Source organism: Arvicola amphibius, chromosome 7 (genome assembly GCF_903992535.2).
Source record: "Arvicola amphibius chromosome 7, mArvAmp1.2, whole genome shotgun sequence".
Taxonomy (NCBI): Eukaryota; Metazoa; Chordata; class Mammalia; order Rodentia; family Cricetidae; genus Arvicola; species Arvicola amphibius.
The window spans coordinates 46,595,033-46,620,903 of NC_052053.1; the positions used below are offsets into that span (position 1 = coordinate 46,595,033).

A 25,871-nucleotide genomic window follows, 5' to 3' on the forward strand; every position below is an offset into this window, starting at 1 on the left:
CACAGAGGGTTTGACAGTGTATTGGGGGGGGATAAAGAAAGGGAGAGGTATGATGGTAGCGAAGACTTGAGGCCTGATCTTGAATAAGAAGAAAGAGAACTATATAAAGATTAAGACAAAAACAAACACATTCATTATCAACCCAAAGCAGGCAAGGTATTCCACGAGCCCGGATAGATTGCCTGCTGCCCACCACCAGACTGCATGGCCATCCATATAAGTGATAGGCGTTCAAGGGCAGCCTTGAAGAAATGGGCTATTTATAAATATTAAAAAAATTTAAGTTTTGATGTCTCAAAATCCACTTATCCCCTCACGTGTGCTACCAGGGGAAAAGGCACTTAAAGTGTTTCGACACAAGAAGGTGTCAGCAGACATTTGAGGCCCTTGATGGCCCCTTTCTCGTAGACGCTTTAAATCTCTTCAAGAAAATAGAATTCAGATGATGGTGTGGCTCAGTTGGTAGGATGTGCAAAGTATTGGCTTCCACATAAAACCTGGCATGGTGGCATACGCCTGTAATCCCAGCCCTCAGCAAATGCAGACAGGAGGAACAGAAGATTAGAGCCTCTCTGTTATACAGAAACTTTGGAAGCCACCCTGGACTGCATGAGACAATGTGTTTAAAAAAAAAAAAAAAAAACAGACCAGGTTGTGGTGGCACACACCTTTAATCCTAGCACTTGGGAGGCAGAGGCAGAAGGATCTCTGTAAGTTCGAGGACAGCCTGGTCTATGAGAGCTAGTTCCAGGACAGACTCCAAAGCTATAGAGAAACCCTGTCTTGAAAAAAAAGAAAGCAAAAATACAAAAACAAAACAAAAGACAAATCGTTTTAAGTCAAGTGTGGCAGGACATCTCTGTAAAGCCAGTACTTAGGATGCTGAGGAGGAAGACAGACAATTTGTGGCCAGCCTGGGAAGTATAGGGTGACCCTGCTGCAAAATTTTAAATTTGAATTTGGAAAAACTCGCAGGGCTACCAGTGTGGCTTCACTGGTGAAGTGCTTGCCCAGCGTGCCCCCGAGGCAGTGCCTGCACTTGCCAAGTAGAGACAGGGATATCAAAAGTGAAAGCCATCCTAGCTGTGTAGCAAATACATGAGACCCTATCGTAAAAGTGGGGAGGGAAACAGCGTTTGTGCTGCAAGCATGAGAGTCTAGGTGTAATCTCTAGCACCCATGTAAAAAGGTCAGGTGTGACAGGACATACATGTAATCCCAGTGCAGGGAGGTACAGACAGACGGATCCCAGCCTCACCTACTTGGTGGGCTCCAGGCCCCTGGGACTTTATTTAAAAGACAAGTCGGATGGCTCCCGAGATTGTCCTCTGACTTCTACACAAATGTGCACACACACTCATGCGTGCCTGTGAGCAAGCAAGCACACTCTCACACACACCAGAAAGGTAAGTGTCCTTTTGATTGGGTGTGGGTTTCAGACACTTCTCTGTCAACCCTCTGCCGCCTGCCATCACCAGTGGGCAGGCGTCCACAAGGTGGTACTGCTTACCATGTCAGGTTGAGACTTCCTTGAATTTTCCAGAGCTGTGCATCTTGAGAAGATCTTTAGTAGCAAACACATGCTTTTAAGATAAACATCTACCACAGTAATCTTATGCCACGGTTCCGAGTTTACACATTAATTACTTCTAAATTACTTAATTAAATTTAAAAGTTCATATGATCATTCATAAAGAATTCATGCCTGGAATTGTAAATAAAAATGTGAGCATCTAAATATTAATTATTATTAATTAATAATGTGGAGAGATAAATTGAAAATCGGACTGCAAGATTCCCTCTGTGTTGTTTTTTTAATCTCAGTGCATCCAGACGCCATCTATTTCCAAAAAGAATAACTGGATGTGGAGACTGTCTGGGGGATCGTTACTTCTAATTAACTTAGTTATTTACTGTAAATTAGGCACCATTTGTAAGCAGGCTGCTTCGCTGTAGTGTCTGTGCTTTTCAGAGGTTCTGGGTTACAGAGGCCTGAGAGTTGAGAGCTATGGAAGGGTCTCCTGCTTTGGGCTGTTCTAGAGGAGGAACGGTACCCCAACGGTAACTTCGAGAGGGTTGTCATGACTCTACCAAGACTCCAGACGGCACTAACTGTCTGTACAACAGGACAAGGATGATAGCTTCCTCATGGAATGGCAGGTCAAACCAATGAATATTTAACTTAGCAGTTCCCACGTTGCCACCGTGCGATGTGTCCACAACAGCGGTGACCACAGCCTTGGCGGTGGTCAACTCTAACTCACCTGTGCTGCTAGTTCTGAAGAGAAGGATCTGTAAACCTTAATGACCCAGTGAGACGATCCTGTAACAATGCCAGAGTTCAGGGCAGGGGAGACAGCTCAGTTGTAGGATGCTTATTCAGGCATGGGGGCCCCGAGTTTGGATTCCCAGCACCCCCCACCAAAGCTGGCAACATGAGTTCGATCCCCAGGACTCACACGGTGGAAGGAGAGAACTGATTCCCTAGCACTACCCTTTGATCTCCTCATACGCACTGTGGCGTGTGCATGGGTGCAAACTAATAAATTCAATTAAAAAAACATTAAAGGCTGGTCTAATGGCACAGACCTATAATCCTGGTTATGGGGAAGCAGGGACAGGTAAATTCCAGGTTCAGTGAGAGACCTAGAAATATAAGGTAGACAGTGACTACCAACATTGACCTCATGGCCCCATACGCAGGAACTTATATGTGCACATGCAATCCCCCATAGAAACACACACATGCATACCCATGGATAAACCATACATGCAACCCCCACAAGATTTCAAAGTCTGTATAATGAACAACTGCTGCTAGCTCTCAGTTGGGCTCCTTTTGCCTCACCACCCTCTCTCAGCCTCCAGGGGAAGACATTTGACCATGTTCAAACACATTTATTGGTTTGTTATTGGCATCTCATGGGTAGAGGCCAGGTTGAGCTTCAAATGCCACTTGAGCCACAAGACTGGCAAATCCCATGATGGGCACACCTACAAGTCCCCCATAAGATGAGCCCTTCCTCAGGATGGGATCTCCTTGACAAAGGAAGATTGGCAGGTGCCACTTGGAGCTGGCCTTATGCGGGACAGCCTGGGGGCCTTGGCAGAAGGTGAGGTCTTGAGGAGGAGACCTTGCCTTGAAGGCTGTGCAGACCAAGTCTGCAGCCTCTTTGGTGGCAGCTGTCTATGCAGGTTCCCACCGGGCAGCCCTCTGGCAGCCCTTCCTCCTGTTTTTACATCTCCCCTCTTCCGGGCGGGCACAGAAGAGGACCTGCTTGATGCGAAGTACCCCTTCCCTGAACTTTCTGGCGCCCCGTGCCTTCCCACAGTGAAGACTCCTCTTTGTTCAAGATGTTCACCCCTATCTTTCCACCCTTCTCTTCATCAAATGCCAGAGGAACGGCACAGATCAGGAGAGCGTGGTGGAGTTGGCCCGCTCCTGCAACCTTTTTCATTACTGCTTTTTTTTGGAGTCTTGGAACAAAGTTAGTGTCCCCGGAGTGAGGCCATACAAATTATTCTCCACCGATTCCCCAGTCCTTTAGAAGTCCCTGCACACCAGGCCTCTTCTCAGCCCTCCGCACTTATCAAAGCCTTTGTGCGACACACAGCACTCACCTCCCCTAGGAGACCAGCCTGGCTCTGGGGCTTCAGGTTAGAGGCTCAGGCCGGACGAAGACTGGAAAGCGCCTAACCGAACAGTAAATGAGAGATGCTTTCATGTCTAGGACAGCCTCCCACCTCCAACACAGCCAGTTGGAACTGGGGGCAAACACGGCTGCCTGCCGCACGCTGTGGAGCGGTTCCAGGACAGTGCTTAGAAGCTGTGTCCCTCCCTGTGCACCTCTGAACCTGGCCGTGTGGTTCTTCTGTGGTTCTTCTCCCTGATAATTCCTTGGTGGTTCGAATGTCAGGTGCACTGAAGGGTCACTCTGTGCTGCAGAGCCCACGCAGGGGTGTGAGCAGGCTCCTTCCCTCATCGGACCTGGGTTTGATATTCTCATTTGCTCTTGTTCCAGCTCTGACTTACGTCCAAACTGGCCACCGATGCAATGCCCCATTCACCCCCAAGGTGCTGCTATGTGGGCCGTTGGGCAGTGGGAAGAGCTTGCAGGCGGCCCTCCTGGCCCAGAGATACAGCCTTGTTGACAGTGAGTATCTCACCGGAAGTATGGCTAACCTGCCTCCTACCAGCCCAGGCTTTGTGTGTCCCTGGCTGTTGGGAAGAAACAGTAACGGTTCTCCTTCCTGCTTAACCTTTCCTACTCAGTTCACCTCTGTCAGCATAGAAAGTTTTCCTTCAGAGGACATCGCCATGAAGACAGTAATCCATAAATCACATCCACAGCCCAAGGGGCCTGAACATTTTCTAGCTGTCCATCTTCATGTCTCCTGGAGCACTCGCTCCCCTCCCCTCCCCACAGCCTGCCCCCCAGTGCTTCCAAGCAGCCCCTCGCTGGGCCCTGCAGTTTCCTTCTGGGCCTGGCTCAGCTCCCCCAACCCAGGTCAGTGTGACAACAGGCAACACTTTCTGCACCAGAGGAAGACGCCGTGCTCTGCATAGTTTCAATAAATATTTTACCAGGCGGAGAGAAAAATATTGAAATCAGCTCTCGGGGTCTTTTGCAGATGTAGTCCCAGGTGGCCTGGGCCGCTGGCCTGTGTTAGTGGGATCGAGGGCCAGGAGGGAGGGAGAAGCAGCTGCAGACCCACAGCGTGGTGCTGCTCCCCTCCACCCACCGTGTGCTACAGCCCACTAACCTCTCAGAAAGTGACTGTCCCCAAAGACACCAATATGCACATACACTGCTCAGATGTGTGCATGCAGGTGTGTACTAGAGACAGAATATAACCATGGCCACACTTTGAATAAATGTGTGCCTTTAAGACGTTTGTCTTTTAACGACACAGGGGATGAGGTGGAGAGACAGCCTTGCCATTACCCACACTTCCCCAGGCTTCAGTTCATGGTAAGATGCTGTTCCCACCTCTCCTTGTTTCCTCTGAGCCTGAAGAATTTTCTTTAACGTTTATTTCCCTGAATAACTGCCAGTGACAAATTCTCTCCCTTTCATATGTCTGAAAATATCATTTTCTTGCCTTCATTTCTGAAGAATGCTCGTTACATATAGAAATCTATGTTGGCAGGCCTGGCTGTGTTTTTCCTCCCTCTCCCAGCCCTTTGAAGGTGGTGTTCCACTGTCGTCTGGCCTGTGTGTTCTGATGAGAACTCGGATTATTTTTGTGTCCTGTCACCCTGCCTATAGAAGTATCTTCTCTCCCCCTCTGGCTGCTTTTAGTATTTTCTCTTTCTTTTTGCTTTTAGCAATCTGAGTACAGTTGCATAAAGGAATGGCTTACTTGATGTTTATCCTTCCTGGGACACACACAGATTCTTGGATGTATCTGTCACCAAAATCTGAAATACTGCCACGGCTGTGTTCTGGGTGTTCTATGTCCCTCTGCTCCGCTCCCTGTTTTCTGGGACTCTGGTGGTGTGTGTTAGCCTGTCCATCACAGCCCTGACCTGTCCACTACCCTGCTCTGTACTGTTTTAGATTCTTCCATTCCTCCTTTCTTGCCTTTAGACACAGCCATGTTTCTCATTTACCAGATTATATTGTCCAGTTCCAGAATTCTCATCTGGTTTCTATGTCTCAGCTGGTCCCCATCTGTTTGTTCATTTTAACTATCTTTTCCTTTAAAGTTGAAAATGCACTTCTGCTCCACTGCCCTGCAGCCTTGGTGTGCTAATACTGATAATCTATTGTTTGTTGATTGAGCCTGTGTCCATTTCCTTTCTTGTGTTAATTCTGACAATCTATTATCTGTTGATCTGATTCTGTGGTTCATTTCCTTTCTACAGTCTTGGTGTGCTAATTCTGACGTCAGATCTATTGTCTGTTGATCGGCTCTGAGTCCATTTCCTTTCATGCAAAAGTTTGCATTTTTTTTCTGATTTTTCCAGTAGTTTTCATTCTCATCCTTGGACACATTGGTGCTTGTGTTGAGAGTGGATTTTGTGCTTCTGCATTAAGAACTTTAAGTATGGGGTCAGCAGGATGGCTCAGGGGGTAGCACACAGGCTTCACGGCCTGAGTTCTAGACCCAGATTGATCAAGATGGCTGAGGAAAACTGCCGCCTGAGAGCTTCCTTTTGACTTCCACACATGGGCTAAGACACTTGCATACCTGTGTGTGCATACATGTACACAGATACACAGACACACACCATAGAAATCCAGGTGACAAGGATCACAGCCCAGGGCTGCCTGTCACTGGAGCTGCAAAGTGTGCCTCCCCATCTTTCTCTGGCTCTCTGGCTTCCTATGCTTCCTTCTTCTGCTTCCCTTCCTTCAGGTACACTACCACTGCGCCTCCCCAGCCAGAATTGGAGGCTGAGCACTGGATTGGAGGCTGAGCACTGGGCTCAATGTACAGACCTGCATTTGGGTCCCAGCCCTGTCACTTACCAGCTGACCTGGGTTATTAGCTCTTTGGGTCTCAGTTTCCGTATGAAAGGGATGGTTGTCAGGACTGAATAATCAAAGGAAACAGCACAGTGCATCACGGACAGACTCTCTCACACTGGTCTGTGTCTTGTGGTTTCCTCGGTTGTCAAGGACTAAGTCTGTGGTAGTTGGTCTTTGCTATGCAGATCATTTCAGGGTTTATTTTGGTTTCTTTCGTATGGACAAGAAAATCCTTAACTGAAGGTTATAAGCCAAGACTGTGTGACTAACAATATAGCTTTCAAGCCTCCTGGCTGGGACTGGAAAGATAGCTCAGTGGTTAAGTGCTACGTGACCTTGAGGAGGGGAGTTCGGATCCCACCCACATAACAGGCCAGGTGTCCCATGCATGCATGTAACCCCAGCTCCAAGAGGAGCAGAAACAGGAAGATCTCTGGGGCTTGGTGGCTTCCAGACTAACCAAGGTTCAGAGAAAGACCCTGATTTAAAGGAACAGGCAGAAAGCGATAAGACACCTGACACCCTCATATGACTTTTTACACACACACACACACACACACACACACGCATGCATGCATCCTCTCTCTGTCTCTGTCTCTGTCTCACACACACACACACACACACACACACACACACACTTGGGCTGAGGAGATGCTCAGGGCTAAGAGAATGTTCTGCTCCTTATAGAGGATCTGTGTTTGGTTCCCAGCACCCATGTCAGGTGGCTCACAACTGCCTGTAACGCCAGCTCCAGGGCATCTTGTGGCCTCTCCTGGCCTAAGCAGGTATCTGTACACGTGTGCACAGACACATAGGCATAGGCATTATTGAAAAACAGCTCTGGCTTTGACGAGGGATGAGAGCCTTCGGGGTTTTGTTTTTGTTTTTGTTTTGATTTTCACTCACTATTCACTGACCAACCCCTCCCATGTGCTGGCCCTGGGTCAAGGCTGAAGACACAGTGGGGCAAGACAGAAAAGGCCCCACTGCCAGTGAGCATGCAGCCAAGGGGAATGAAGAAAGTGGCACCCACCAGAGGGCCTCCAGCAGGGTCTTCAGTTATGACTTAGTGTGTCTGAGAAGCCCCTTGGTCCTTTCACGAAACCCCCATCCCTCCAGCCCTGTGCCAATGGAAGGGCTGGGGTACCACGATGCTCCCCAACCCCCTTGCATCAAATGCTGTGAATATGAATGCAGCATGCCCCCAACTGCACGCTGTTCCTCCTCTGCAACCCAGAGAGCGCCAAGTCTGCTTGGCAGTTCGGGTATAGCCAGGGCCCTGCAGGAGCCTCCCTGTCAGCAACAGCCTCGTTAGTGTCTTCCCGAGCGGTCCATTTTTAATGCTCTTTGGCAAATGCATTCCTTTTCATTCTCCTTCTCCCTCTCCCTTCCCTTCCAACTTCCTTTTTGATATTTGCTTCCTTTTGGATGCCCCACACACACACTTTTATATTTTTTCGGTGACCTTTCCCACCCCAGCAGGCAGTGAGCCAGAGTGTCTTTTTTTCCCATCTTTCCTTCTCTTTAAAATTTAACAGTGTCTCCACTCCTCTTCCCCCCAGTCTCCTGCGGGCATCTACTGAAGGAAGCTGTGGCGGCCAAGTCAAGCTTCGGGGAGCTCATCCAGCCGTTCTTTGAAAAGAGGATGACAGGTAGGCCACACTTGCCACTAACCGCCAGCCTCGTGGCTCCAGGGCAGGTGCTCTGTCCACCTGTGGGCATAGGCCGGGAAAAGGGGGGACAGGCATTTGGGGATGCAGATGTGCCCTGGTTGTGTGCAACAAACTTTCTTGGACCACCAGCCCCCAAATCATGACATGGAGACTCATTATTAATTATGAATGCTCAGCCTTAGCTTAGGCTAGTCTCTAGTTTTTTCTCCTTTTTTTCTGACTTAAATGAACCCATTTCTACTAATCTATGTGTGCCCTGAGGCTCGTTTACCTCATCTATGTGCGACCATCCATCCTGCTTTCCTGCTTCCTCCATGTCTGCCTGTCTGGCAGGCTCCCCAGCAGGCTGGCCCCCAGGCTGGCTGGCCAGCTCCCCTTTTCTTCCTGCTCACCAGCCCCGCCTATTCCTCCTCTGCCTAGCTATTGGCCATTCAGCTTTTTATTAGACCAATCGTATGTCTTCAGCAAGCAAGATAAAACAGCAAGGCATCTTTACATAGTTAAACAATTATTCTGCGACACAAACAAACGAGACGCATCTTACATAGTTAAATATTCTATTCTACAACAGTTGTGGTTTGTTATTTTAGGAAATGCTTAGTGGCACCCACATCTGGTCCCACGCCAGGTAAGTCACAGATGTGGTGGCTTGCCACTGGTGGTTTAGAACATTCTATTTCTTCCTGTTGAGAAGGTCCACTTTTCACAGATGGCCCAGAGGAGGGCTTGCTAGGGAAGCAGCATCAGATAGCCTTTCCATGGACCATGTGTCATTTACAGTCTGAAAACATTCTTGGATCTGAGTCTCCAGACAGGGCACCTCTGGACTTCCTGCTAGGCCAGCTTCCTGAGGCAGGGGGTGTTGGGCAGCCTGAGAACCAGTGTACTCCTGCAATGCTTTATGGCCTGGTTCAGATTCCAGTATTGCCCCAACCAACCCCCACATGCTTCTCAAAGGTCCAAGCATCTTGGCAGTGAGATGGAGAGAAGAATTTATGTGTGCAAGATTTTCATGTTCATTGCCCGGACTGTCAATGCACAGGGTCTAGGAGGTGGGAAGCAAGGGCAGCTGGACTGGGACACAGCGCAGTTGGTAGAGTGCCTGCCAGGCATGCATGAAGCCCCAGGTTGGATCCCCAGAACCACATGAACTGGGCATGGTGATACCCACCCGAAATCCCAGCACTTGGGAGTTGGAAATTATTCTCAGCTATATAGCAAGTTTAAGGTCAGCCTGAACTATGTGGGACCCTTCCTCAAAAAGAAAAGAATAATAACAACAGCAGCAACAGTAGCAGCAAGCACAGTGGCACCTGATGTGTGTCCACGAGTCCTGCCCCTGCCCTCCACAGTGCCAGGTTCCACACTGCAGATATGTGCACTGAGTGAATGAACAGGATGCCAGAGCATGTAGCAGGTGGCCTTGACTTTTGCCCTGTGCCATGCTATTCGTGACTGTGTAAAAAACTAGCTCCCACCAGCAAGCACCTAGGAAATCAGAGCTAAAGACAGTGACCAAGTCAAGGAACAGAGCAATCAGTCATGGACTTCGCAAGGGATGGACCCTTCCTGTAACATGTCCACATGCCCCCCCATATGAAATTACAAAAAAAGTAAGTGTTTGAGTAGTTTCCAAGTTTGCATCTCTTGGGTTATTTTATGAAGTGTGTTTTCTCGTGTATATAAGCTGAACAGCATATCCAGTTATCCACTGCACCAAAAGTCATACCCATTAGCAATGACGTGTGGAATGCTGTCCCTGTGTGCATGCCTCTGTCAGTACGTGCCTGCCTCCTCCGTCTCTTTGCCACCTCTGGCTATTGCCAGCATGTTTGCCTGCTGTTGTTGATATAGCAGACCTTGTGGTTCAAGACAACACGTTTATTTTATTATGGAGGTCAGAAATCCTGAACTAAAGGGTTTTCCAGGACCTGCCTTCTTCTCCCAGCTCCTAGAGGCTTCCTATATTCCTCGGGCTGCTGGGCCCTTCTCCCTTTCTGAAGCCAAGCCGTGGAGCCTATCTGTGTCCGACTCTGTCCCTCTCTCTGTCTCTGTCTCTCTCTTCTGCTTCTCTATGTAGACCTACTCACTCTGTAGACCAGGCTGGCTTGGACTCACACAGATCTGCTTGCCTCTGCCTACTGAATGCTGGGATGAAAGACATGTGCACCTCACCCGGCTATTCCTGGCTTCTTATTCCAAGGACCAAAATAATGAATCACACAAATGTGCAAAAGTAGAAGGGAAGCTTTACTTAAAATCAAAGCAATAGTGTGGATCAGAAGCACCCTGTCAACTGATAGAGACCCCAGGAGTAGCTGTTGTTAAGGGCTTTCTTTTTATAGGGTTTTAGAGAGGGAGGAGTTTGGTTGTAATGAGCGCAGTGAAGACTGGTCTTTGTTTTGATGAATAGATTGTGTAAACCATCCTTCCCATAATGTATCTGGTTTAACCACACTCATTAGGCATAGGCATAGATGCTAAATAGAGAACTTGCCCTAAAAATGTTCTTCAAGAACACAGTTTTTCTTACTATACATGCTCCTAAAACCAGTGTAATCTGTCCCAACCCATAACCTATAATTGTTGGGTTGTGTTCAGGATTGAGTGGGAATGGGGCATTATTAAGGGGCCCACTAAGGAGAGGATACTGGTTAGTTTTTGTCAGCTTAACCCAAACCTAGGCATACCTGGGAAGAGGGAACCTCAATTGAGAAGTTGCCTCCATCAGATTTGCCTGTGGCATGTCTGTGGGCTCTTTCTTGGTTGTTGATTCATGTGGGTGCCCACTGTGGGTGGTGCCATCCCTAGGCAGATGGGACTGGGCTGTAGAAGAAAGGAAGCTAAGCAAGTCATGGGGAACAAGCCAGAAAGCAGCATTCCTCCGTAGCCTCTGCTTCAGTGTCTGCCTCCATGACTTCCCTCTGCCCTGGCTTCCCCTCTGTGATGGGCCATAGCCTATATGCCAAATAAACCCTTTCTTCCCCAAGTTGCTTTGGGTCATGGTGTTCATCAAAGCAACAGAAACCAAAGTAGGACCAGGAGTAACTTGGTTCCATCGTCTAAAGCAGGCATAGCCACAGCTTGATGCGGGCGGGAGTTCTTAGGCTGCGTAACAGGTTGCCGAATGCATTGTTTCGGGAGGGGCGCGTGCATGCACGGTCCAAGCCAAGCAGATGCTGAGATTGTGAAACTGTTCCTGACGCTTGCTGCCTCAGGGTATAGATGTCCACTGGAGGCTGGGGGAGTGTTATTCTGCCTACCAGAAAATTAACTTTGCCAATCTGTTTTTAGTTGTGACCACCTTTTTGATTACAAGCGAGGTTAGTAAGGTTGACTATAATATGATAATTGTTCTGTGCATTTCATTCTTTGTGAATTGCTGTTGCTTGTGTTTCTTTGTACCCAATTTTTATTTGTTTAATAAAGCACTGGGGATAGAACCCTAGCACTAGGCAAATACACTGCCCCATACCCTAGCCCCATCGTCAGTGGAGGTCTGGGCTGTGTGGTTGCCCGGCTGCTTGCAAATGCTCTTTGCTCCGGTGTTGTCAACTCTCCCACCAGGTCCTTACACCGATTGTATGCTTAGGTCACAGGCTAGTTTTGAAGATTTGGTATTGTTGCTGGAGAGTGTGACAGCTTGTCCCCGCCCCTGAGAGTGACAGTGGGCATGTCATTGTCACCCCGAAGGTGTCGTTCACTGCTTCTTTGTGGGGTCCTAAGGCCCATGGCTCTCTAATTTTCTTCCTCTGTCTTTCTCACTGGATGTGGATGCCAGGTGTTTGGCTTACTCAGACATCTCTGAGGTGCAATTGGGAGCAATGGGGAGCCATTTCCTCTCAAGATGTCTGGCTCCTTCAGCCTCCACCCAGACATGCTGAGGAGGCCCTTCTGAGGCCCAGCTGACAGGCTTGGCTTTCATCATGGCCTGGGGTCTTGTGACTATGGAAACAGGTGTTTTTCTGGACGGCTCACTCCTTGGTGTTTTATTCCTCCACACCTCTGTGTTTGTTTAGACAACACACTGCCAGCCGTTCACGTTTCCTACAAATTAATGACCCAACAACCACCACTACCAGACCTTCGCAATGGAAGCAATGCATTCTGCTGTCTTGTCTCACAGCATAGCAAGAGGTGCATTTACATAATATCACCGCTCAGGGCCTCATTAGTGGGCTTGGGAGAAGCTGCCAAGCCAGCCCGAGTGCTGACCTTGGAGAGGGGACACACGTACTGGGTGGAGGGGCCACTTCCCAAAATCTGGGGCAGGAGGGGCACTAATGATGCTCCACAGTTGTGTTTTCAGAGGAAGGTGAGGTGGAAGAGAGGACGGCCAGACCGTCCACAGCCATGCCTGCTTCTTGGAGGAGGGTTGTCTGAGGAGCGGTAACGTCTGTGATTGGAGAGAGTGCCCTAGCCCACAGGTGTGTTGACCCTCAGGTGTGAGGGCTGTTCCCAAATCCTGACCCTGTGATGGTTAGTGTTCTCTGTCAACCTGACCTGCAGCCGTTACCTAGGAGACAAGCCTGGAGGCACACACCTGTGCAGGATTGTATTAATTTTGGTAACTAATGCAGGAAAACCCAGCTTACCTGTGTGCAGAAACGTTGCCTGGCAGGGGTCCTGGACTGTGCAAGTGGAGAAAGGGAGCCGAGCAACAGCCTGCATCATAGCTCTCTGCTTCCTGATTGTAGCTGTGCTGCAACCAGCTGCGTCTTAGCCAGGGTGACCATTGCTGTGATGAAAAGCCTGACCAGAGCAGCTTGGAGAGGAAAGGGTTTATTTGGCTCACACTTCCACAGCACTATTCACCACTGAAGGAAGTCAGGACAGGAACTCATGCAGGGCAGGAACCCAGAGGCAGGAGCTGAGGCAGAGGCCATGGAGGGGTGTTGCTTACTGGCTTGCTCAGACTGATTTCTTATAGATCCCAGGACCACCAGCTCAGAAGTGGCCCCACCCACAATGGACTGGGCCCTCCTCATCAACCACTAATTGAGAAAATACCCTACAGCCAGATTTTATGGAGGCATCTTCTCAACTGAGGTCCCCTCCTTTCAGATGACTCCAGCTTGTATCAAGTTGGCACAAAACTAGCCAGGACAAGCTACTTCAGGCTCACACAGCCTAGACTTTCCCACCAGGATAACCCATTGCCTTTGTGAGTTGATTTTGTTAGTATTTTATCATAGCAACAGAAAAGAAAACAGAGGCGGAGCCTACGAGAAGGCAGTCCCCAGAGCAGAAGGTAAACACCATCAGCTGGAGCTAGCAAGGAGAGATGCAGTTGGGATCTGAAGTCACAGTCCTTCCCGCCTGGGGAAAGTCACCCAAAATGTTCACATCCTGATGGTGGGCCTGGGAGATGGACCCTCAGACTCTGCCCAGGACAAACCTCGGTTTGGCAGAGGCAACAGTGGAAGGCGGATGCTCAGAAGGACCCTCCTGAAAGAAGCCATGCTGTGTCTTTTTACACCCGATGTCAGAAGGTCCCTCTTGGATGCTAAAGGACAAGTTGGTAAACTCTGTCACACTTTTGAGATTCAGAAGGAGACCACACAACCATAGCTGTTCCCCTGTTACTTGCAATGTGTGTGTGTGTGTGTGTATGGATGGATAGATCTTGTGTGTGCATGTGTGTATATGTGTGTATGTATGTATGTATAAGTATGTGGGTATGTCTCTCTGTGTCTGTGTGCATGTATATGTATGTGTTATATGTGTATATGTGTGTATCTGTATATGTGTGCTTGTGTATATGTATGTGTGTGTGTGTGTGTGTGTGTGTGTGTGTGTACATGGGAGTCTATCGAGGCATCTCAGATGCCCCTCTTCAGATTCCCAAACATAGTCTAGTACCTTCGCCCTGAGTGCCAACAGCAGTCTTAGGAATGTGGAAATACCAAATACCTGCAAGGTGTAAAGGATTTGGCCAACCAGGCAGAGAGAGTTATAAAACAGAATCAAGGAGTGAAACGCCAAGGAATGTTTCCTGTGCCTGTAATCACAGTGTCAAGGAATGTGTCATGTGCCTGTGATCACAGTGCTTATAAGACGGAGAGAGGTCAAGAGTTCAAGGTTATCCTCAGCTGCAAAGCTTAAAGTTTGGGTTTTGATAGTGTTTGTTTGTTGTTGTTGTGGGGGTATTTTGTTTGTTTCTTGTTCTTTGAGGGCTGTAGCCCAGTATCTGTGTAGCCCTGGCTGTTCTGGAACTCACTGTGTAGACCAGGTTGGCCTTGAACTCAGAGATCCACCTGCCTCTGCCTTCTGAGGGCTGGGATTAAAGGTGTGCGCCACCACTGCTTGGTTTGTAGTTTAAGCTTGAAGCCAATCTGAGCTACATGAAAACCTGTATCAAATAAAATAAAGAAAGTAAAAACGACAGAGAGACACGCTGTGGTCCAGAAGCCCCTGGGGCCTCTGAGCTGGTTGCTGTCACTGCCATGTGGTCCACCCATTATGGAAACTTCATCCCAAATCAGTCACCTCAGACTCACCCGGGAACCCCTAAGTCCGCTGTAAGCTCTCCGCTCGCCCGTGCGACTGTTCCTGACCTCCTGGTCACCTTTCCCACAGACAGTTCCTCCCTGCTGTGGCAGGCTCAGGCCCCATCCTGTCTCCTCTCCCCGTGCATGCCCCAGAGCCTCACAGCTCTGCGTCCCTGTGACCCTCGCAGTTCTGTCACCGGCTCAGCCGGGTGGATCCAGATGTCATCTTTCCCCCATGGAACCCCTTCCTCTTGAGCCCCCCACTGGGCCTTGTGATGTTCTGTCCCAGCTGTGACCTTTGTGGACTTGGTGATGTTCTCTTTCTGTCCTCACAGATGCTGCCAACACCTCTTTCTCTCAAATCAGCAGCAAAATTAATAACGGGACTGTTCACCCCCCCCCCCATCTTTCTACGTTTTCTGGCCAAAGGACCCTAGGGCCCCATCTTGGCTTGTCTTCAATCTCTTGGTCCCAGCTCTAGGCAACAGCACCTCAGACAGAGGGCCAGTGGGACACTTACTCTGTGCCCCGGACTTTGAAATGTATAGGTCTGACCTGCCAAACTCCTTCTGACTTGAACTTCAGTACACACAATGAATCTATCCCCTGCGTTCCATGCGAGCCATTCTGTAGGCAGGCAGCCTCCCGTACAGCCCACAGGGCCTGGTCTGACAGCCTGGCTCTAGCTTCAGGTATTTTTTGCCTGGGTAAGAAATGAGTAAAAAGGATTCCAGAAAGGTGAGTTCGCCAGCATTTCTGATCAGCACTGCCGGCCTCCTTTGCCTCTGTGGAAGTCCACGGTGCTTGCCAAGGTTCTCTCCCAAAAGCCAAGCAAGGGGCTACGAGGTCTCAGTGTGCGCTTACAATGATGGTGTCTCCAAGTGGTATCGTGTGCGGCTCCTTCCCCTGGCTTCAGTCCTCCCAAAAGGTGTCTGTGGACTTTCTGAGTTTCAGAGACCCAGAGCTTCCTCAGGAAAGTGGCCATTGTGACTTTGTCTTCCAAATATCTGGTTTTCTGACCTTGCTTGGCTGTGCTGACTCACCTGGTTGGAAAACATGCGTTGCAGGAGAGCAGGGCACTTGTTCCGTCCCAGCCATCCGGCTAGCTTACACCTGAAATAACCACACAGAAACTGTATTCATTTAAACATTGCTTGGCCATTAGCTCTAACTTCTTATTGGCTAACTCTTACATCTTAATTTAACACATTTCTGTTAATCTGTGTATGGCCATGTGACTGTGGCTTACCGGCAAGATTCTAACCAGTGTCCGTTTCAGGCAGGAGATCCATGGCATCTCCCACTCTGCCCTTCTTCCCAGCATTCAGCTCTGTCTTCTCTGCCTACCTAAGTTCTGCCCTGTCAAGCCAAGCAGTTTCTTTATTGATTAACCAGTGAAAGCAACCCATAAACAGAAGGACCTCCAAATATGTTCTGTCTTTTTGGGAGCTAGATTTCATTTACAGATTGTGGTCCCCTAGGTGACTCACTGCCACCCCGCCTTGGTTCAGGAGGGTGGTGTCTGCCCCTGATCTGGTCATTGGTCTCATTCTTGGATATTGCTTGAGTTTTCAACAGCAGAGAATTAAAAACAGCCAAAGGGCAGGGGTCCGGTGGTGCATGCCTCTGATCCCAGCACTCAGGAAGTATCAGGTGAATCTCTGAGAGTTCCAGGCCAGCCAGGGCTACACAGGGAGACTGTCTCAAAAAACCACAAAACACCAACAAAACCCAGCTAAAGGCCTAGCTTATCTTTGCTTTAAATATGTGATGCTTTTATCGTGAGCTGTCCACAGCATGCTTGGTCCCATCAGAACCCTGCCTGCAAGGACCCATCTCTTTTTTTTTGAAGATTTATTTATTATGTATACAACATTCTGCCTCCATGTATGCCCGCACACTGGAGGAGGGTGCCAGATCTCATTACAGATGGTGTGAGCCACCATGTGGTTGTTGGGAATTGAACTCAGGACCTCTGGAAGAGCAGCCAGTGCTCTTAACCACTGAGCCATCTCTCCAGCCCAAGGACCCATCTCTTTAATGGGGCTTTTGGAACTGGATTCTAGCTTTTGCCACTCCTGTCTCTCCAGTCATCCAGTCCACAGCTCTGCCTAGTTGGCTCTTGGCGTGCTTGCAATGGACTCCCAATTCACCTGTCTGACAACCAGCAGTTAGAGCGGGAAGGTGCACATTCCTTGGGACATCCTAGGCATGCGCCTACTTTCAGGGGAGACTATAGCTATTTAATTGGCATAATAAAAATGACAGTTCTGGTGTGTTTTGGAAAAGATCCTTACCTGGAGTTAGCAGCATTTCTTCCCACACAGCCTCGATTTCCTAAACATGTCTGCCTAGTAAGGTCCCTCGAGGTCTCATAGAATCTCAACAGAGGTGGGAGGTCTGAGGGAGATTTGAGACCCTCACTTGAACAATCACCTAGCAAAACAAGCTAGCGTAATTCGAGCCATGCAGCCCAAACTGGGACGATTACAGCAATTCTGAGAGCATTCTACGAGTCCGGGTCCCAGGAGGCCGCCTACATCAGAGCCTAGTTGCAATGCCTCGTTTTGTTTAAAATGGGGAATTAATATTCTCATCGCTAAATGCACACGAAAGAGTCGACAATAGGCTGCTCTCCCCTTTTGTTTAAAACTTGCAAAGAGCTGCGGAGTTGAAAGACCGTGCAAAGCCCCCGTCTGAGGAGGCAAGAGGAAGCTGATCCTTGTTTGGAGCCCGTGCTAGCTGCGAGCTGCCTTCCCGCCGAGGGGAGACCCTCGGGGACCTCTGCCCGCTACCAGCAGCCTTCCAGTGTGGTGTGTTTGTACGCGCTGAAGACAGCGCAGGCCTCTCTAAATAATTTACCAGTTGATTAATAGACTCACAGGGGTATAATTAGTGGAGGGAGAGACAGCGGGCACAGTAACCGGCACACGCTTGGGGGAACAGCCAGCCTTTATTTTTCTACAGAAATTTTCTAGGGTGCTGGGCGTTTGAAGCTAAGTTGGGAAGAGCTCAGCGCCTCTTCCCTTTTGAAGTGGAAATAGGACAGTTTGAATCCGTCGAGTTTAATTTTTCACAAGCTTTAGGGGCCCCGCAGAGTAACTTCCTTTTTATTATTGAAAAAAAAAACAACCCACGTTTTTCTTTCATTTTTCTACGCGTGCACACCCACCCACCCCTGAGCACGCGCACACACACACACACACACACACACACACAGTCCAAGCAGCAAGCCCTAAATAGATTAATTTACTTTTCTATCAACGTGGGTTGTCCTCACCCTGCCTCCCCCAGGTACGTCGATGCCTGTCCCCCGGAGTCTCATCCCAGCCAGAGGCCCGCTGGAGGGTGGCCTGAAGGTGGATTAATGGATACCCCCTGTAATGTATGCATTCTCCAGGATCCCTCACCTCTGTCTGACAATGCTTTTGAAGTAGCTCCCTTTTTCAAATCAAACTTTGGACTTCTCCGCTGGGACTGCTACAAAGACTTCCTTATGGAAACGAGGTAACAGTCTTCCTTCTGGCCCAGCAGGGAGCGGCGGCCGGGCTAGCCAAACAGGCCACTGGCGTAAAAGTGCTCTTTGCATTTTGAGGGTCCAAGGGCCTGTTAATGAGGATGCTCTTAGCAAGGGGGTCAGTACACACGTGTGTCCCCAGTCCTCTATCAACAGGTTTGTGCCTCTCGGAAGCCTAGTTGCTCATTTGTCTTCAAGAGGCTTTTCATTTCCGAAACTCAAGTCCAAATGGATCAAAGACCTCAACGTAAAGCCAGCCACGCTGAACCCCATAGGAGAGAAAGTGGGAAGTACACTTGAACGCATTGGCACAGGAGATCGCTTCCTAAATAGAACCCCAGCAGCACAGACAGTGAGAAAAACAATTAATAAATGGGACCTCCTGAAACTGAGAAGCTTCTGTAAAGCAAAGGACATGGTCAAGACAAAACGACAGCCTACAGAATGGGAAAAGATCTTCACTAACCCCACATCAGACAGAGGTCTGATCTCCAAAATATACAAAGAACTCAAGAAATTGGACATCAAAAGAACAAATAATCCAATTTTAAAAATGGGGTACAGGGGCTGGAGAGACGGCTCAGAGGTTAGGAGAACTGACTGCTGTTTTGGAGGTCCTGAGTTCAATTTCCAGCAACCACATGATGGCTCACACCCATCTATAATGAGATCTGGTGCCCAGAACACTATATACATAATAAATAAATTTTAAAAAAAAATGGGGTACAGCCCTAAACAGAGAACTCTCAAAAGATGAATCTAAAATGGCTGAAAGGCACATTGTCTTTCTACGTGATCAGAATGACATCCAGAAAGGGGCATTGCCTTGGCAGCACGAGCCATGAAGTTTTCTGTTCAGTAACTAGTCTGGTGGGGGAAACTGAGGCAGCTGAAGATTCTTCCTTCATGGATTCAAGCTGGAGCAGGAAACCAGGCAACCCACTCCTCCCTGCTGCTTGGTACCCGCCCTAGACTTCCTGCAGCCTCCAAGAGCTTACTGCGTATCGGGTATTCAGTCGATAACACAATAAATCCAGACATTGCTAGGCAGTCCAAGGAGAGCCCAGAAGTGCAAAGTGTCCTGCTACCCAGAGTGTCTGGAGGCATCTTCCTCTCCGGGGGCAGCCAAAGAGGCCTCAGAGAAAAATGAAAGTGCAAAGCACTCAGCTGTGAAATTGTCCTCGACAGGTTGTCCCTGGAAGCCCAGCCTGCTTCTCCAGGCAGGAGGTCCCCAGTGTGCCATCTGGGCAGCCCTTGGCATGGCTGGCACTGCAGTCAAGCCCATCTCAGGCCTTCCCAAAGGCAGGAGTGGTTGGGAGTGTCCTCAATTAATGGAAGCAACATTGCTTCTTTCTCAAGTGGGGTCTGCTGAAGTCTGGGGTGCACTGAAGAGGGCCGCCTCCCCACTATGGCCTTTTGTGCCTCTGTACCTACAAATCCGGCTGAGGGGGGGGATGGGAACATCTAAGGAGCTCATCGTCCAGCCAGTGCTGGAGCCTCCCTGCGTGGGGGACCCTGGTGTAGTCCTGTTGGATGCAGCCTATGGCTTCACACCTGTCTGCATCACTCTGAGTGCCATTAGGGCATCAAGGGGCAGGGGGTGACAGAAGATGCTGAGTACAGAGGGCCCTGACCAGATGGGGACTAGAGGGCATGGGGCCTAAGAACAGAGAAGAAGAAGTTTCTGTCTTCGCCTCCAGGTAGCACAGCCTGTGTGCAGGGATTCAGGGCTGGGAGTGAGGAGGAAGGACTTCATCCCCCTTGCCCTGGCCCTGACTGAATCCTCCCAGCCAGTTGAGCGTGAATGGGGTTACTGGCATTTCCCTGTCTGCCTGTGCTCTTCTCTGCAGTGGGGCTGGATGGGCTATTCCTCAGTGCCCGATACCAACAGGCTCATGAGGACAGAGCAGGGTAGGCAGGTGACAGATGACCCAGACCCTCGTGCAGTAGACAGTACCAAGACTGACCTGCTGACCCTCACAACCTACGTGCCGCCTCCTGCCCTCTGCTGCCTGTTTCTGTGTAAGTGAGAAAGAACAGAAAGGTGACTGCCTGTGGGAGGTGCCAGAGAGGCCACCTACCATTAGTCTGGACCATGGACACCCTGGTTATTAGGACAGCAGAACCATGCCAGCTGAGTTCCCATCTGCCACACACGTTCAACCGTGTGGCCTTGGGCAAGCCGCTCACCTCTCAGGCCTCAGCTTCCTTGCCTGTAAGGTGATCGTCTTCAGCTTCATCAGCTTGCTTTGTGTGCGAGCCCATCAATGGCATGCCAGGTACAGGGACCAGTGAGATGTCTCGGGAGACAAAGGCACCTGAATCTGGTCTCTGGAGCCCACATGGCGAAGGCAGACAACAGGCTCGAACAACTGGTCCTCTGCCCGCCACACACATGCTGTGGCGGTGCCCCCCCCCCCCAAATAAATGTAGTTGAAACAATAGCAACATCAGCATCCAGGCACAGAGCACGCACAGTGCTTACTCGTTACCCTGCTTCAGTGACGGGAATCGTGGCTATTGTGCTGGTACGAATACAGATGCATTGGATGTATATGTTGCATGCGTGTTTGGATGTGCCCGCACCTCTGGAGGCCAGAAGTCCCTGCTAGTGGCTTCCTCAATCATTCTCTACCCGATTTCTTTGAGGCACGGTCTGTCACTGAACTTGACACTTAGCAGTTAGGCTAGACGGGCTGGCTAGCAGGCTCCAGGGATCCTCTGGCCACACCTCCTCAGGGCTGGACTGCCAGGTGTGTGCCTCCATCCCACTTTCGTGTGAGTGCTGGGATCCGAACTCAGGTCCTCATACTTACACAGCAAGCTCTTTACCTCCACCCCCCAAGCCATCCATCCAGCCTCGTGTATACTTTTTGGAGATCTTGCTCTCTTCCTGTGACAGCCACCTGTTTTGGATGCCTGGTCTCCATGGTAACCAGGAGCAGCCATAACTCTGGTACCCAGTGGTCTGTTGTAGTGTGACAAGCTGGCCTACTATGTCATAAAATGGAGGCGAATTTATAACAATTTTGACTTAGCATGATGATTTGGAATAGGTCCCTAGGGAGGCCTTGCTTCCACTCTGCCCTGACGTGGGGTTAGCTGACATGTGAATTCCTGCAGATTGTTGGCTGGTCCTCCAGAGTCTCACATCTGACTCTTCTCCTCTTGGGCCTCTTCCCTATGCCTCTGCTGGGGCTAGCAAGTCAAATCTAGATTCCCCATCCCTGTGCATTGTGCTTTGGATAAGCTTGGGACAGCTAGGGCTAGCTAGGCATCTCCCCCTGTAGTCTTCATGTGACTGGCTTGGTTTCTTCCCACATATAATAACTGCAGGTTCTCGCAGCCTTCCTATGCCGTGACTGTCTTCCCCTAGCTCAGTGTGGAGATGGGCACAGTGCAGGTTTCCTGGTCTCACCTGTGTAGAGTTCTTCTCCTAAAGGCATTGGCAGAGCACAGAGCTTGACTGAGCCACCCAGTGCCTAGATTGACTATATATCCATCCAAGCTCTGCCGTCCTTCATCTCTGCAGCTGCAGGCAAGTAGCCTCCTCCTGCTAGGCTTCAGTTATGTCTGAGGCCCTGCTGTCACTCTGCTCACAGCATTGTCATCACGATGACACAAATTAATACTTGAATTAAAATGAACACACATGCTCAGACCAGCCCTGGCTCAGCAAAGGACCTCAAGCACACCTCCACCCACTGGGGTCCCATCTCCATCCCAACCACAAGGCTCACCACCTGGGTTTCTGCTCCCACACCATGGCTGGCTGTCTGCCCACAGATCACCAGGGCAACAGCATCCGAGATGCCTGTGAGATGTAAGAGGAATGAGCTGCTTCTGGGCTGCACGCTCAAGGTGGAAGGAATTGACTTCTTAGACTCTGATCTTCCCTCGCTAGGCACATCACACCTTCAGTCAGTTCACGCACACACGCGCGCGCGCGCACACACACACACACACGCACACTCACACACACACACACACACACACACTGGCCACCCTGGTCTCACTTTCTCAGATCCTCTCGGCCCCTTAAAAGATATAAAATGAAAAAAAAAAAAGATATAAAATGAGATAAGAATAGCCACCAAATTGTAGTGCATCGAGTGGCTAATTGAGCATGTTCACAAGTCTTATGTCATACTAGGTGAGGTTATTTATAGAAGACAGCCAGCGCCTGAGCGATCTTTTCTCCTTATGTATAATAGTATCAGGGATAAGCTGAGAAGCCGCCCCGCTGCAGGCATGTGAGCACCAGCACCGTGTCATCTCATCTGCGTAGGCATTACAGAGGGAGAGAGACGGAAGGACAGTGGCCTGTCTCCGAGGGCTGAGAACCAAAGAAGACCCCAGCGTTTGGCAAGAGCTCAGGGATGACATGCTTTTCTGGATAGGGAAAGCAGATGCTTCCTGTGACCACTGTCTCCCAAGCACTTTGGTTCGTTGTCAGGAAACGGAGATGTGAGAACAGACAGAAGGCAGCTGTCCCATTTGCTGGAAAATGGAGAGCTGGGGAGCTCGTGGAAAATACTCCAGACTCAGAAAGATAAAAGTGGACTCCTCCCCCACATGTGAATTCTAGATTCATTTTTTAAAGGATTTATTTATTTATTACATGTACAGTGTTCTGTTTGCATGTATACTTGTATACCAGACCCCATTACAGATGGTTGTGAGCCACCATGTGGTTGCTGGGAACTGAACTCAGGACCTCTGGAAGAGCAGCCAGTGCTCTTAACCTCTGAGCCATCCAGCCCTAGATTAATTTTTTTTGAAGGACATGGAAATAGAAGAGGTTGGGATATTTGGGACGTGGGAAGGGCCAGTAGAGGTAAAGAGATGGGTCTAGTTGCCGCCCTATGCGCGAGGATGAAGGTGGCATAATGAAGCCTGTTTGTAAAATTGGGTTTTTGTTTTTCAAAAAGAAAAAGCCTTTTATAATCTAACAAAACCTTAGAATCCTCGGTCTAATCTTGAACCTGGGGTTCCAAGGCCTGGCAAGACAGGAGTTGTTCTGGGGTACAAGAGCTCAGTTTACCAAAGAGCCAGAGAGACCCTTTAAAGGCTTTTGTCCTTGGGCAACTGCAAGATGCAGCAGGTGGAACAATCCAGGTCTCTTCTTAACCTCCCTTTGGAAACCTGAGTAGCTTTAGGAAGGCTTACTTGGGTGCAAGGCACACGATTGGTCAGTAGGTGGCAGTGTATAATAAACAAACAACATCTTAAACAGAAACAAGGGGCACCAGGTCCTGGTCCTTCAGGCTCACCACAGATCATCTTCAAGCTCACATGCTAGTCAAAATTCTGGTGATAGCACGGGGAGGACTTGCAGGTCACCAGTTCCAGAGGCAGCACCAGCTTTGCTTCCGTTGACTTAAAGCAAGATTTAGAGTTCCCGAGACCCAGGTTGAATCTGGGAAGGCATCCAGCCTTTCCCTCTTGAACATTTGGGTATATGGAGCAGAATTCAAAGCAAAAACAAACAAACAAACAAACAAAAACAAAAAAAAACAAAAAACGCCATCTACTCTCCATGGTCATTTTTGTTGTTGCTTTTAGCTCTCCCCACCTGGATCGCTGGGGTGTCTTGATGGCTCAGAAGGAACAGAGCAGGGACTCAGGGACTGTACTGCTGTGCTGGGAAGTACGGTACAGGAGGAAGGAGCCCTATTCTGGCTGCCTTCCTTAAACCTGGTCAATGGCTTCCACAGTGCTCCAAGGAGAGCTAGAGAGGGGAGAGATAAAAGGAACAACTTAAAGAAAACATAAGTGTGGAGGACAGGTGTGGTGCAGGTGAGGGTTGTGTGGAGGACAGGTGTAGTGCAGGTGAGGGTTATGTGGAGGACAGGTGTGGTGCAGGTGAGGGTTGTGTGGAGGACAGGTGTGGTGCAGGTGAGGGGTATGTGGAGGACAGGTGTGGGTGCAGGTGGGTGTGTGGAGGACAGGTGTGGGTGCAGGTGGGTGTTTGGAGGACAGGTGTGGTGCAGGTGAGGGGTGCGTGGAAGGCAGATGTCGGTGCAGATGAGGGTGCAGGTGAGAGGTGTGTGGAAGACAGATGTGGGTGCAGGTGAGGGTGCAGGTGAGAGGTGTGTGGAAGACAGATGTGGGTGCAGATGAGGGGTGCATGGAAGACAGGAGTGGGTGCTGATGGAGGAGTGTCTATGTGTTACTTTCATTATTAATAAAGATACTGCCTTGGCCCTTTAAGAGACAGAAAATGAATAATTTGCAATGGTATGGATTTTAAGGTCAATTTGTTATATATATATACGTATTTCTGATCTTGATTAAGCTATTTTGATTGTGTAGTTCATTTTAAAAACTGTAATGTATAATTAGGAAATATAGGTTGTTAATGGATAATCATCGATAATAGTCAAGCTTGTAGTCATGTTAGTTAGATTTTCTAGATATATAGAGATATACTTTAAATAGGCATTCTTCATATCTTTCAATAGTCAAACTTGTAGTCATGTTAGTTAGATTTTCTAGATGTACATAGATATATTTCAGATAGGCATTCTTCATATCTTTCAAAGACTGCAGAATATGGCATTTAATGTTTTAATAACTTAGAGTTTTTCATGACAATGAGACACGTCTGCTCCTGGCAGCACCAATCTACTTCGAGAGGAAGATGGGCATCGAAGAGGCTACTTATGGAGTTTGTTAGCCATTTGGGCAAGAAACTGCTCTTGCCTGGACTGTTACATAAACTGGACACAAGGAACCCACAGAAAGAGGACTGCTGAACTTGCCTAAAGGTGAGATGGCCTTTTGGGGTTCCTGATTCATTAAAGAGTCTGTGAGACGTTCTGCAGGACACAGCAGAAAGTGACTGAACTGTCTTTGGAATTTCCTGCTTCATGGAAATGTCTGCTGGATACTTATGGGCCTGTAGGCTGAAGATGGATGCCCCAACGGTACAGAGAAACTTTGGGTGACTGTCCAGGCAGCGAGTTGTCTCTGTCATTTCTAGAGTTTAAAAGTTGCATATGACTTGTTTACTTAGGTAATATTATATCCTTCTGGAGTCTTTGATGGAGTTAAAGAATAAATAGATAGTTATAGCTTTCCTTAGTTATGATAAAAGATAAAATAGATTTAAATATTGTAACTATAATTCTTGCTTGATAACTCTTTTGTTACATGTAATTTTACTATGTTAAAGTTAAAGCCTTTCTTTTTTTTTAAACAGAAAAAGGGGAAATGATGGAGGAGTGTCTATGTGTTAATTTCATTATTAATAAAGATACTGCCTTGGCCCTTTAAGAGACAGAAAATTAGGTAGGCGGAGTAGACAGAACAGAACTGTGGGAAAAAGGAAGCAGAATTGGGCAGATGCTTCAGGCAGTCGCCATAGTGAGTCACCATGATTCTCCTCTCTGAGATGGACGCAGGTTAAGATCTCTCCTGGTAAGCCACACCTCGTGGTGCTACACGGATTACTAAATATGGGTTAAAAGAAGATGTGAGAATTAACCAATAAGAGGCTACAGATAATGGGCCAGGCAGTGTTTAAAAGAATACAGTTTCCGTGTAATTATTTTGGGTGTAAAGCTAGCCGGCGGCCCGGTGGCGGGACGCAGCCCCTCCGCTTCCTTTCTACAGGGTGCAGTTGAGGGATGTGTGGAGGACAGGTGTAAGAGCAGGTGAGGGTTGTGGAGGACAGGAGTACTGGGTACAGATGGGGAGCGGGTTGTGAGAG

General features: G+C 48.9%; 1 protein-coding gene across 2 annotated transcripts in view; it reads left to right on the forward strand.

Annotated features, from left to right (window-relative positions):
* Ak8 (adenylate kinase 8) overlaps positions 1-25,871 on the forward strand; it is a 121,875-nt gene that overhangs the window by 39,594 nt on the left and 56,410 nt on the right. For both annotated transcript variants that reach the window (XM_038337621.1, XM_038337622.1), the window contains 2 exons: positions 4,023-4,154; positions 8,039-8,128. In XM_038337621.1, coding sequence (XP_038193549.1) covers positions 4,023-4,154; positions 8,039-8,128 — 222 coding nt within the window. The remainder of the gene's footprint in view (positions 1-4,022; positions 4,155-8,038; positions 8,129-25,871) is intronic.